Here is a 13,248-nt window from a genome sequence, read left to right as displayed (position 1 = left end):
CTGAAACACTTTCTTCAGCATTTAATCAGATTTTTGTTTCAGTTTTTGAATCTAAACTAAAGTTTTATCTTTGATCTCCTCCAGGTACGTGCTGTATCCCCTGGATCTGTACAACGACAGTGCTCACTACGCCCTGACCACCTTCAAGAAGCAGTTCCTCTATGATGAAATAGAGGCCGAGGTACACAGTTTTAATTTGTATTTATCGGCAAAAGAAAAGATTTTTTTCTCTACAACCACCTTTCACACCCCATGTTTAATTTATTCCTTTTCCTCATTGGCAGCCCCACAGAAGCTGTCTTTTCGGTTTCTGACGGAAACAATAATGCTTCAGTCTTTGGTTTGGTTAGGTTCCGGTTTGAAAGATTTAGGATCCTCGTGTCCATAAGTAACACTCATAGTATTATCCTTAATTTGTTGAGTTTGTGCAGGAATGTGAGCTGTTCTTCAGATGTAAAAAACTATCCGGCAAACGTGTCAGTGTTTCTCCAGGGTCAGTTGACTGCTTCAGGGATGTACGAGGATGCATCTGAATTGTGTTTAGGCTGGCAACATGGTGATTTAAGATACAGCATCATATTGATTTAGAAATTTAGACCTGATTTTTTGTTCATGTCATCAAAACTGTCCTCATAATAAGGCAATTTTCAAGTTGAATCAGATATTGTTTTTTGTTTTCTCAAAACACTTCCTTCATATTATCATATTAAATCTTTTGATTCCTGTAAAGATGGAAACTTAAATCGTTGTTGTCGTTTCAGGTGAACTTGTGCTTCGATCAGTTTGTGTACAAGCTGGCTGATCAGATATTTGGATATTACAAGATTCTAGCTGGAAGGTGGGTAACACACATTCATCGGTATGTTCTTCATGACTGGTTATAACACCATCATAGAAGTAAGGGATGTGAAGTGTTTCCTTGTTGTATGTTTGTATAAACACATGGTACTTAAGCTGTCATGAGAAGGTCGGTGAAGAAACTCATCACAGGACAACTCTCACCGCCCGCTTTACCCACACACTAAAAGGAAAGAAAAGACATAAAGTAGATAGATGAGTGTGTAGAAAGATGCAAAGAGGACTAGGAAAGTCAGAGTCAGCAGGGTTAGGCTGTACGCTCCACCGTCCCTGGTTTACCTCATTTGTATGAATGAAGAGAGAAGCACATGATCCACAGCACAGAAAACCAAACACTTGACTCTCTGTCTCTTTTTATTCAAATGTTTCAGTCTTCTGCTTGACAAACGTTTGAGAGCCGACTGCAAGAATCAAGGAGCCAACATCCCCTGGCCGGCCTCCAACCGCTATGAGACACTGCTGAAGCAACGCCACGTCCAGGTTTGTACTGAACATGGTGCTTCCTGACCAATGGGCTCCCTCAGTGTCAGATGTCGTACTGACTGGTCATCTATTTCAGCTCCTGGGCCGCTCCATTGACCTGAACAGACTCATCACTCAGAGGGTTTCCGCTGCTCTCTACAAATCCCTGGAGCTCGCCATCAATCGCTTTGAGAGCGAAGACCTTACCTCAATCATGGTGTGTTCATTTTAAACGTTAAGGAACAGAGATAATGCTTATTTTTTCACAGTGTGCTACTTTTGTTTCCACCCTGCATGTCAGAGTGTGGTGGCTGTGGATTATATTTCTGTGTTATGTTGGTTTTAAGGAACTGGAAGGTCTTCTTGATATAAACCGGCTCACGCACAAGCTCCTGAGTAAGTTTCTGACCCTGGACAGCCTTGACGCCATGTTCCGTGAGGCCAACCACAATGTGTCCGCGCCCTACGGCAGGATAACGCTGCACGTCTTCTGGGAGCTTAATTATGACTTCCTGCCTAACTACTGCTACAACGGCTCCACCAACAGGTCAGTTAGAAAGACACTCTGAAACTAGAGTTAGAGCTGGTTTGCGTTATTTGTTTGGAAGAGTGAGATTCATACAGGATACCTCGTAAGCCAAATTATCTTCCTTTTTTGTAACTTGGTAGTACTCATTTAAAGTGGGAGGTTACATCATACTTTGTATCTGGACTCATTCGAGGAATTCTGTTCATAAAAAGGAGTCAAAGCTGAACTGTCGTCCCATGATCTGGACTTAAATTGCAGCTAATGCATCCTTCCTGTCTTTCTCTTAACATGGACTGATTTTCAGCGTTGAACCTGATTGGTCGATATTTAAATCACTTCCTGCATCAAGACTCTTCTCCCTGGCCTTCTGTGTCCATGTGCAGATCTCTGTTTGTGGAGATTATGATGTTTAGAAGATTAAAAGTTGGAGTACTGTAAAGTCGCAGTGTTCAGAGGAGAGCAGAGCAGAAAATAACTCTTAAGCTTCTTATATGGTGCTCATATAGATCCACATCCCTGATTGACAGAATATCATTTTATACGTACGAGAGTCGAGCCAGAGAAGAAACATTTTAATCTGTGGGTGGAAGGAGAAAGTCTGTGGTCAGGGGCTTTTAAAATGAGCAGGACAGCTTTCAGACTGAAGACAATCAGAAACGTCTTTGAACAGAAAGTTGAACAACGCACAAAACAACAAATGCTTCACATGAATCTCTTATTTCAATCTGTGAGGACGCAGACCGCACAGACCTCCTGTTTTAAAACCTGTCATGTTTTATCTCCTGCAGATTACCCTGATGTTGATGATGTTGGTGTTATATGTTTGATGATTCTTGTTTGTGTGTGTTCAGGTTTGTGCGCACCGTCCTGCCTTTCTCTCAGGAGTTTCAGAGGGACAAACCACCCAACGCTCAGCCCCAGTACCTGTACGGGTCAAAGGTCAGACACATTTACATTACCTCACCATTGGCCCCATATTTTCTGGATATTATTATTGACACAAACTTCCACTTAATCTATGTTTTTATGATTGGTGATCCAGTATATGCATGATTTTTCCTTAGTGCAAAGAGCAGCCAGTTCTTTTTGAAGTGGTTTAACAGATTTATCACATTGAAAACTACTCTTGTTGTGATTTCTCGTGCACACACACTCCAGAATACTCAAATCTTATGAGGTGCAGTTGTGTTAAAATACATCAATACCCTAAATGTAAGCCACATCAGTTAAATTAGTGTTTATACCTCACTTTGTTTTCAGGATATAAAGAGCTAAAAACAAAATATCTAAGTCTGTGGGTTGCCTGTTGGTTTCCAGAGAGGTGTGCTACAGAAAAACTCTGATCTTAACCTTTTTTTGAGGAAGGTATTACAGACACAAACAGACATTTTAACACAGGACACGGTGAAGTTTGCTTGGCTTCTGCAGCCAGCCTTAAGTGGACACTTGAAGAATTTTATTTTTGTCAGTGAGTAAAACAGCTGTCAGAGCAACAGTTAAAATGGGCTTTTAGAAAGACGTGTTATCTGCACTTTCTGAAGAATGCAGCATGTTAGAAAAATTCTGGTTCATTTAAAAAAAAAAAAACAGTATCTTTTTTATGTAGCATCACATTAACTGCACTGGCAGCTATTTTTACTGTATAATTCCAATCCAAGCCTGTGTTTGGCTTGTAGCAACTGGACTAAAGGCTGTGTTATGATTTCCGCGCAAATGTGACACGCGGAAATCAGATGCACGAGATCCACGCAAGAGAACGCATGGGGCTTTTTTGCTTTTTAACATCCTGGGCGGTGTCCGTTGGTGTCTATTCCCAAACTGCAGGGGGCGGTGTATCACAAATGTACATCTACCAGAGTACTAAACCAGAGTTGAAGAAGCCTATCTTTTGTTTACAACATAACATATCTGTTCTGGAGGTTTTCCAGGTTATTTTAACTTATTCCTCTTCTCTGCTGAGAGTGGCTGCAATTTCACGCCGTGAATTATATATAACCAATCAGTTATTGTAGTGATCTCTGTGTGATTGATACAGATGCCTGTATTTTTGCACTTCGACTACCAGGAGAACCTGTTCTTCCGCCATCTAGTCCGAGCGTTTCTGTTAGGCAGGATAGAAATTTTTGAGTGTGCATGGCGCGGAAATTTACCTCATGACAGGGACCGCACTAGGGGGCGTAGGTGTGAAAATGATGTCATTGTCAGCACTAAATTGCGCGGATGCATCCAGTATAAATTAGCCTTGCAGGTCTAACTGGCCCTTTAAAGTGGAAATGGCTTATTAAATGTAAAGAGATTTTTTAATTTGAAATATTTGTACTCATTTCAAACAAAGACTTCATGTTTTTTGAGTTTCTTGTTGTGCAGATGCACACACTGAAAAGGAAATTGGTCCTCAAAGCACCAATCAGTTGTTCCCCTTACTCAAACTTTTTGATCTGCCACCTAGGAGGCCCCAAAAAATTATATCCAAACTCCTGCATGTAAATCATTCCATGTTAACATTTATATCACCTTTAAAAGCTGCACATTGCAAGCTTTAGATCAGAGTATGAATGATTTAATCCATCTGTAAAGACATCAGCTGGTGCTGCCTGGTGTAAGCAGGATTTAGATCACAGTTGATTGAGAGAAATGTTCATTTTAAGTCGATTCAGTTCTTTGAAATGACTTTACCTCTTGATCCCCATGAAGGGCTAATGTCACGCTAACTTCCTCTGAAACACAAACAAGAGCAGCTCCCTGAGCTAACAGAGCAGAATGAGATGAATCGTCTTTCTCGGACTAAAAACAGAATCACAATGACAGCACAAATTATTAAATCAGAATTGATTTCCTCCTCCGTGTCACCTCCTGAGCTCTGTGGGATTTCATTAGTGGATAATAGTCCTCAGTGGCATTTCAATCCGTGCAAAACAATGCTGTGATGACCTTAATCCAGATGATTCAAACTGGCTCGCTGCCTGACAGCTTAGCCAGTGTCCTCAGCTCATGGTCCTGGTTAATTATATGGCTTCCTCTCTGCGTGGAGAGCAGGGGGCGCTGTATGTTGGCGGCATGTTTGGAGCTGTCGGTGCTGCTGCGTCTGTGCGTGTAGAGACGCCCTGACCCAGACATGTCTTGGTGGTTTGAGTTGGTCATCACGTTACAGCCTCCTGAGCCCTGACCGGGGAAGGGGCAGACGTTGTGGAGACACCCCCACATCAGGATGCCGGCGATGACCAGCAGTAAGATGCAGCAGGTGAGCCAGACGCCCGCAGCAAACTCCCAGCCGGCTCTGTCGTGGCCCTCACTGCTCTCGCTCAGAGTGCTGAACACCTGGCACTGGTCCTGCACAGGATTGGCTGCCTGACACGTCACGCAGAGGAAGTAGGCGGTCTGAGGGACGAGGTTGCCCACGTGCGTGCTGGTCTGGCTGACTGGGATCCGATCCTCGTGCATGAAGCTCTTGCGTTTGTAGCTCATGGCGAGGCTGTTCCAGTTGGGGTGGTACATGACGCTGTAGAAGGTGTCCAGGCAGGTGGGCGACCGGGGCCAGTTCACTCTGGCTGTGGTGGAGGAGATGTTGTAGACTGTGATTCCCATGATGCTCGGCTGGCTCTGTTGACCGTCTGCCTCTGAAGCCCAGCTGTGAGGGAAGTTTTTCCTCAGTTTGTGGAGTCGAACAAAATCAAACTGAAAAGAAAGAGAAAGAAAAGACTCAAACTTAAATTTAAAATTCCTTTTAAAAAGTTTAACCTGAAATATTACAACCTGAAAATATACATTGTTTTATCAACATTGCAACTTAAGTCTCAAGCTGAAAAACAGAAGACGTCCTCTGATCCATTTTACTGTGTTTTCTAAATGCAGACTTAAAATTTTAAAAACTTCCCCTGAAATGTTCTCCTTCATGTCCTGTCCTGTGAATGAAATAAGAGTTTCAGTCACAGTCAAGAAGTCTAATCCAACAGGTTTGTTGGTTTTGTCTAAAACCTGTTTATCATCACTTCAAACTGCTTCAAACTCTTGGATTAAAAATAACCTTCCCTCACCCATGACCCAGTTCAGATAAAATCACGCACTTAAAATTTGATGCAGAATTGAAATCCTCCCTCTCACTGGCATAAAAGTGTAAGAATAGAGTACTATCAGTGAAAATCAGTTGTGAAGCGCAGTATGAAGGATTATCTTGGACAGAGTGTGGTGGAGGGAGGGAGGTGAGTGATGCACAGATGTTCATCAAATAACATAAAACATGAGTCTGTTCAAAGCTCATGTGTGGTGGAGTCACCTGCAGAGGACAGGTGGTGATCTGAAGACCTGAAGCAGCTCTAACAACAGGATCAATAGGTTTTGTTGGTATTATTTACACAATGAGAGGAGAGGAGCTGAGCACAGGATTGGTTTCCTTCCTTTTGTAAATATTTCGTCTTTATAGAAGTACAGTGAACAACAAAGTATACTATCAACTATCAGCCAGAGAATTTTATCTTTAATTTTTTATTTTTGTTAGATTAACGATACCACACAGTGTCATGATGTTCAGTACAATACACGTGTTTGACTGCTATAGGAAAATTGATCTTTGGCTCAAGTGCTGCTTTTATTTATCTGCCTGCAAAAAAAAAAAAAAAAAAAAAAAAAAAAAACGCAATCCACCTATTAACAAATAAGCAAACTACAAAGTTTTTTTTAATGTTACATAAGGTTGTATTGATTTTTTTTTAATTAGGTGGCTGTTTTTTCATCCTCTTTTAGGTGATTTTATTTTTTCTTATTCAACAGTTTGTATGTTAGTATTTGAAACAGTTATAGACTGTTATCTCATATCTCATACAGTCTTATTTCCTGATTGGCAAACATATTTCATTAAAAAGTGATTGTAGGGAGGGAATACAAATTAAACTGACAACAATTTGAATAAGAGAAATAATATTTAACCATAGGAATGAGCAGATTAGAGCTCAGGAGATATTTCTGCAGTCCAAATTTCAGGAAACATTTCTTTTGGCTGATTTGGTTCTGATTTTCTTTATCAGATGTTCATTCATGCCCTTTAGCTTTCATCATACTCATCACATCTTGTCTCTGATGTGAATTATAGAAAACATCCTAGTTTATAATGACATTAGCTAGAACACATGTTAAAAAAATGGTCCCTAAATAAAAATCCTATATCATAAGATTTTGTTGTGTTCATTGATTAAAAAACATGAAGAGGAGGAGTACTCACCAGAAAAGAAAACCAGCATCTGCTGAATCTTCCAGTCTATCCTGCTCTGGTTCGAGTACACTGTACGCCGTACTCTGGTCCTGTTATTTCGTCATTTTAGGGTGTATTCCTTCACACTGAGGGCTGATGGCTCTGAAGTGGACCAGAGATCTCTGACCTCCTCTCTGCTGCTGCTGCCACAGAAGTGAGAGTGATGCTGGATTAGAGCAGCAGCAGCTTCAAATCTGTGCCATGGGGGGAGAGGGGGCTGAAATCTGTCAGTGGAGGTTGGAGGGAAAATTGTGTAACATCCTTTTTAAAGTTTAGACTTTTTAAAGGATTGACATGTGGCTGCTCAGATTTCATTTCCTTTTTGTCATCATGTGTGTTGAACCTCAGACACTGAAGTGATAGTGATAGCATTTATTTGACACTTTAACTTCAGTCCAAGCTTTGGTTCTTAGAAATATGACAGCAGGACATCGTAGGGGGGTGGGGAGATTTGTTCCATCTGTTCAGCAGCAAAATCTCTCCACACCCAAGCAGGCAGTCATGTGAATATTCATGGTCGCCTGAGGACGTTTCATAATGTTTCCATGATTATCTTATAGCTTCTATCCCTGACGCCATCTGTGACTGCTCGCAGCTCCATGTCTATGGTTGACCCTGTGTGTTTGTTGGTACACTGAGCGTGTGAGGACATCTTCTCTCACAAAACATGAAACTATACAAATTTGGTTTACGTCAAGTTTCTTCTTGTTAGAAAAGCCCATGTGCAACAGTGCAAATGCTTGGTGTAGTTTTTTTTTGTTGACACAGGGGGTGCAAAAAATGTACAATTATGAACTGTAGAAGTGGTCTGTACAAGTTGATTTGTTTCTGATATGATAAAGCAAATCATCTTTGTTGCCGCAGAAAAAACATACAGTGCCAGCTTTGGAGAACAGATCTTTTAGGAGTATAAACAGTTGTTTTATAATTAAATATTCTTCCTCACACTTAATAAATTATGTTTGAAGAAAGATTACAATGTACATATAGCAGGGATGTCAATACTTCCTTCAAGGAGGATCACATTTGATTTTGTGAGAATGACCAAGAGCCAGCAGCTCTCACTGACATTTATTAACTGTGAATGTAACATGTGAATGCTCTATTTATTTACTCTATTTCTTTTAGTGATCTCTGTTAAAATCAGTCTCTCAGTGTGCTCAAACATCCTTGTTCCATCGTCACAGACTGATGAAATCAAACCTCACCTGTCCCTCAGGTGTCTCTGATACCAGATGATCAGTGGTCAGTTTTCTGCAGTGTTACGTGCAGACTCTCAGACACCAAACTCTGCTTCTGACCAAGGAAAATATTCTCCACTAGGGGGTGATATAGGGAAAATATTTCAGGATGTTTTTGTGGCAGGATCAGAATCTGGATTTTATCAGGGTTGTTTTTCAGGATGTTTTCAAGACTATTTTGACCCGAAAACAACATTTTTAGCCCCAGATATTTCTGATCCTGCATTCTGCACTATTTTTCTGCTCCATTTCATAGCTTTAATCTCCTTTTGTGACCTCTGTGTTTTTTGAACTCTCACATTTTCACATTATGATAAATCCATTCATTTATAGACGTCAGCTGTAAGAGTTGTTGAGTTTCTGCTGAATGTGCAGAGCTTTAGCTTTAAACAGGCAGCCTATGCACAGTCCAAATGTAGTTTAGTGAGATGTTACTGGATAGACTTTGGTTTTGTTTGAGTCTGAGACATTTTGTTTTTACTGTACTCATAATTTAGAGCATGAGTCATGTTAGATCCATGATTAATACTCTGTAAGATGAAAGCTTAGAGCTGAAAATGGACCTCAAGCCTGACTTGAGACTGTAGGCTGATGTTACGTGTTAAAGTGTTTGTCAGAGGTCTAAGTTTTACCTTTTCTTCATCATCACTCGTCTTTCCTTTGACTGCAGACCCTCAACCTGGCGTACAGCAGCATATTCAGTACCTACAGGAACTTTGTGGGTCCTCCACACATCAAGGTCATGTGCAGGCTGCTGGGCTATCAGGGCATCGCTGTGGTCATGGAGGAGCTGCTGAAGGTCGTCAAAAGCCTGGTGAGAAAAACAGAAACACAGAAACATCCAATCAAACATCGGTTTGGCCTTTAGGACTGTTTCTTCAGCGCTCCTCTTTTACTGAAACCACCTGTGCTCCTTTTCCTGTGCAGCTTCAGGGAACCATCATGCAGTATGTGAAGACCCTGATGGAGGTCATGCCCAAGATCTGCAGACTCCCTCGTCACGAGTATGGTTCCCCAGGTATGTGTGTGGTTTTATAAACTTGATCAATGGAGCTAAAGTTTGAAAAGAACAGAAACATGGTGTTACAAATACAGTCTGACTTAAATGACTCACAGTCATGTAACACATGGCTTATTTTCAGTTATAAACAAGACAGAAAGTTTGTCTTTGTGCACATTTAACTCATTAAATTCCTGGAGAAACCTTCACACATTAATTTTGTTCTCTAAGGATCCTAATCTGTTATCTTTGAACTGTGAAAAGGGAAAACACTCAGAGCGGCTGATCCTCAGACTGTAACATCAGAGATCATACACCTGAAATGAATGTTTCCTTTAATCTGTTTGCTCCTCAGGTATCCTGGAGTTCTTCCACCACCAGCTGAAGGACATCGTGGAGTACGCTGAGCTGAAGACGGTTTGTTTCCAGAACCTGAGAGAAGTGGGCAACGCCTTACTCTTCTGTCTGCTGAGTGAGCAGAGTCTGGTACGGAGCCCAGTCAAAATCAATTTCCCAGGATGCAATCAAAGCTTCACACCTCATTAAACAGTTTACTTACTGCTGCTCTGTGCTGCTCTCCTCAGTCACAGGAAGAAGTCTGTGATTTGCTTCACGCTGCTCCTTTCCAGAACATTCTGCCGAGGGTCCACGTCAAAGGTAATAGTTGTTTTTGTCAATCAGTCAGTCTTAATGTACATTGCCCCAAATCCCAACAAACAGTGTGTTGTGATGTTGTCAACTATTGATTGGCTGAAGCAGAGTTCAGCACCCTCTACTGTTGAACTTTGACCTACAGGTACCTGAAACAGATGAGCAGGTGCTCGTAAACACAGCACAGAAAGAAAGTCTTGGTTGTGAGTCGTTTCATGACTGCTGGTTTCTCTGGAGTCACTAAAAAGTCGACATGTCCCAGAGAAATAGTTAACCTCTCGTTGTTAGAGAAAGACAGTGATGATTGTTAGTTGTTGGCCAGAGATGGTTGTAACTCTTGGTTTTGGCTACTTCCAGTCCTTAAGGTGGGGGTGTTGTACTTTTTTTAGTCGTTACTCTGTCCCTTTGGTATCCCTGTAGCAGCTTTACGTGATTTAAAACTCAGAAATTCCCTATTTTTCTCGCAATTATGTTTTAGAAAAACCCTTACTCCAGCCTTTGTCTGAAGAAGTCATTTTGTTTACAGTCAGGCAGCAGTCTGACCAAGGCCGTAGCTTGATTGTCAAGTCCCAGCAGGGATCTTGTCTTGTGTATACATGCAGAAAAGGGAATCAAACTTCTGGCCAAGAACATCTCAGTCTGCTTCAGTAAGAAGTGCTGTGTCATTTTTTGACAAGTTAAGCCACGTATGTATTGAAGTAGATCAAACAGATTATCATTTTGTGTTTTCTCCAATCCGTGAATTTAAGAATACTCAGTTCTTTGAGCTGCCTTAAAAGAAAAGTTGTTTCCCCCTCACTCCAAAAATGAGACTTGCTGCTCTCTTTTGCCATGGTCTTTGTTTGTTGCGTTGGAGCCCGGTGGCTCTATTTATCATAGTCATCTACTCCCTCCAGGTGAAATTTTCTAGCGCTGAGCGCTGAGGTGTACTGAGTCCTGCCAAAGTCCAATAGCAATCACATTATCTATGTCCGTCGGTCGAGCTATGCTCAGTCTGTTCTCAGTCTGACTAAACTGTTTACATGTATTTCTGTAGTCTGATCTCATGCTGACCAAGCTCATGGTCTGATTTCTTAAGTTACATGTAAATGTGCTGTCTGAATTTCAGCTACTGTCACTTTAAGCTTCCTCAATTCCTCTGATTTGCCAGCCCTCTGGAGGCTGTGTCGTAAACCAGTTAGGAGGTCCCTATGTGATGACTTCACCTTTAAAGACCCCTTGAAGGACTGTTTTGAGAACAGATCAGTTTACAGTCAAAATCAGGGATTTCTACAATATAAGAACGCACGTTTAGTCTGGACATCCAGCTTTGTTTACATCAACGCTTAAAATATGAGAAAGCAGAACACCCCCCCTTTAAAAGGAAAAATACATTTGAGTTTTCCTATAAGTGCTTTATGCAACAGGAAATTTGACATGCAAATGGCTCAAAGACAGTCTACAATACACATGACTTTGTTTGTTGCCTGAATCATTTCACTCTGTGTTTCTGTCCCCTCTGTGTGCAGAGGGAGAACGCCTTGATGCTAAGATGAAGCGTTTAGAGGCCAAGTACACCGCTCTGCACATGGTTCCCCTCATTGAGCGCCTCGGCACCCCACAGGTATGAAGTTGTTATTTGCTCACTGTAAGAAAACACTCAATGAATTGTGTTGAAAAAATGTTAAATTTCCTTTTTTTCCCTTCAGCAAATCGCCATCGCTCGTGAGGGCGACCTGCTGACCAAAGAGAGGCTGTGCTGCGGTCTGTCTATGTTTGAGGTCATCCTCACCCGTGTGCGAGGCTTCCTGGACGACCCCATCTGGCGTGGCCCGCTGCCCAGCAATGGCGTGATGCACGTGGACGAGTGTGTGGAGTTCCACCGTCTCTGGAGTGCCATGCAGTTCGTGTACTGCATCCCTGTGGGAGCTCACGAGTTCACAGTGGAGTGAGTGCAGCAGTTCGCTCCGCCTGTTGCCGTGTGTGATGTTAGAGTGCTGCATCTGTTCTCACACATCACCTCTGTGTGTTTCAGGCAGTGCTTTGGAGACGGGCTGCACTGGGCCGGCTGCATGATCATCGCTCTCCTGGGACAGCACAGACGCTTTGACATCCTGGACTTCAGCTACCACCTCCTCAAGGTGCAGAAACACGACGGCAAAGACGAGATCATCAAGAGCGTGGTAAGTGTAGAGAAGAGGTTGATAGCTTCAGTCATCTGCAGCCTCTTATCACTGTTTGGTCTTTTCACATTTTATCCCAGAGCTGGGAACAGCAAAGTGAGAAAATGGTACACATCTGCAGTATCTAATCATTGTTGAGTGATTCACCCTCAGATAATTAGATAGAAAACAGCTGCTGAGTCAAGGAAAATATCCAAACTGGAACTGTGATGAGACATTGTGCTTCAGCTTTACTCTCAAAATTAAAGGTGCAGTGTGTAGAAATTAGAATTTTAACGACTTTGAGCGTTCAGAATTTAAAACCAGCTCATCTGTTACTTAAACATCACATCACTGAGCGAGAGGCCTTTGCAGATCAAATGTGATCCTGAAGATATCATTTGTTTTTATCATCATGTTGATGGGGTTGATGCAGCAGGGCATCTCTCATAGCTTGAGAAACAACAGATAGAAAGCTCCATGACAGTCGCATAACCCTCAAACGTCAGCGTCGACCGTCACACCTCATGTTTTCATTGATGACTCCCAGCCTGGAAACTCTACACCGATGTTTACTCTCATTTCAGTCACTGTCTGTCCCAGTTTCACTTTGTTTCTTCCTGAATTTATTTTGATGGAGTTACTCTCATGTGATGCATGTTTGTGCTTCTCCATCATGAATTACTCTCAGTAATAGTTCTTTAGTGCAAAACGACAGAAATATACTCTCTTAGTCTTCAACAACAGCAGCAAAAAAAATGCTGTCTTCTTCTTCTTCTGTAAAATCAACTACTTCCCCCTCTCTTCTTCTCCACGGGACTTTCAGGTAGAGTTCAGGACCGGCAGCCAGACTCGTATTGAAAAGCGTGTTTAGCTTTTTCTGTCCCCCAAAATCTGCCATAGACAAACACGGTTATTTGTCATGTCTGCCTCTATAAGCAGGACCTGCAGTAGAACAAATATTGAAAACTTTTTCTAACTTAATAAAAAGAAAATAAAAGTTTTATGGGGGTTATTGTATATTTGTTCAAAGATACTTCACATACATATATAAACTTTATCTCATTTCCACCATTTCCGTTTAGAAAAATGCTGACAATTTCTACAGACTGCACCTTTAA

General features: G+C 41.7%; 2 protein-coding genes across 2 annotated transcripts in view; one reads left to right on the top strand and one right to left on the bottom strand.

Moving 5' to 3' along the window:
- Nucleotides 1–13,248, top strand: part of cyfip1 (cytoplasmic FMR1 interacting protein 1) — a 43,478-nt gene that overhangs the window by 29,498 nt on the left and 732 nt on the right. Inside the window, exons 18-30 of the mRNA XM_074667775.1 lie at nucleotides 85–181; nucleotides 762–838; nucleotides 1,230–1,338; nucleotides 1,418–1,537; nucleotides 1,668–1,867; nucleotides 2,701–2,788; nucleotides 9,006–9,149; nucleotides 9,263–9,353; nucleotides 9,691–9,821; nucleotides 9,920–9,992; nucleotides 11,495–11,589; nucleotides 11,675–11,913; nucleotides 12,001–12,148. Coding sequence (XP_074523876.1) covers nucleotides 85–181; nucleotides 762–838; nucleotides 1,230–1,338; nucleotides 1,418–1,537; nucleotides 1,668–1,867; nucleotides 2,701–2,788; nucleotides 9,006–9,149; nucleotides 9,263–9,353; nucleotides 9,691–9,821; nucleotides 9,920–9,992; nucleotides 11,495–11,589; nucleotides 11,675–11,913; nucleotides 12,001–12,148 — 1,612 coding nt within the window. The remainder of the gene's footprint in view (nucleotides 1–84; nucleotides 182–761; nucleotides 839–1,229; nucleotides 1,339–1,417; nucleotides 1,538–1,667; nucleotides 1,868–2,700; nucleotides 2,789–9,005; nucleotides 9,150–9,262; nucleotides 9,354–9,690; nucleotides 9,822–9,919; nucleotides 9,993–11,494; nucleotides 11,590–11,674; nucleotides 11,914–12,000; nucleotides 12,149–13,248) is intronic.
- fndc9 (fibronectin type III domain containing 9) lies at nucleotides 3,660–5,518 on the bottom strand. The gene has a single exon (XM_074668773.1). The coding sequence runs from the start codon at nucleotides 5,432–5,434 to the stop codon at nucleotides 4,796–4,798; it is 639 nt and encodes a 212-aa protein (XP_074524874.1). The 5' UTR covers nucleotides 5,435–5,518; the 3' UTR covers nucleotides 3,660–4,795.

Source organism: Halichoeres trimaculatus, unplaced genomic scaffold (genome assembly GCF_033239565.1).
Source record: "Halichoeres trimaculatus isolate MK-OKI-2021-1 unplaced genomic scaffold, fHalTri1.1 fHalTri1_scaffold_4, whole genome shotgun sequence".
In the NCBI taxonomy this organism is placed as follows: Eukaryota; Metazoa; Chordata; class Actinopteri; order Labriformes; family Labridae; genus Halichoeres; species Halichoeres trimaculatus.
This window is presented reverse-complemented; position numbering and strand designations above follow the sequence as displayed.

Excerpts from the sequence above, each read along its gene's own strand:
- fndc9 (XM_074668773.1), bottom strand. The coding sequence starts at position 5,434 with ATGGGAATCACAGTCTACAACATCTCCTCCACCACAGCCAGAGTGAAC.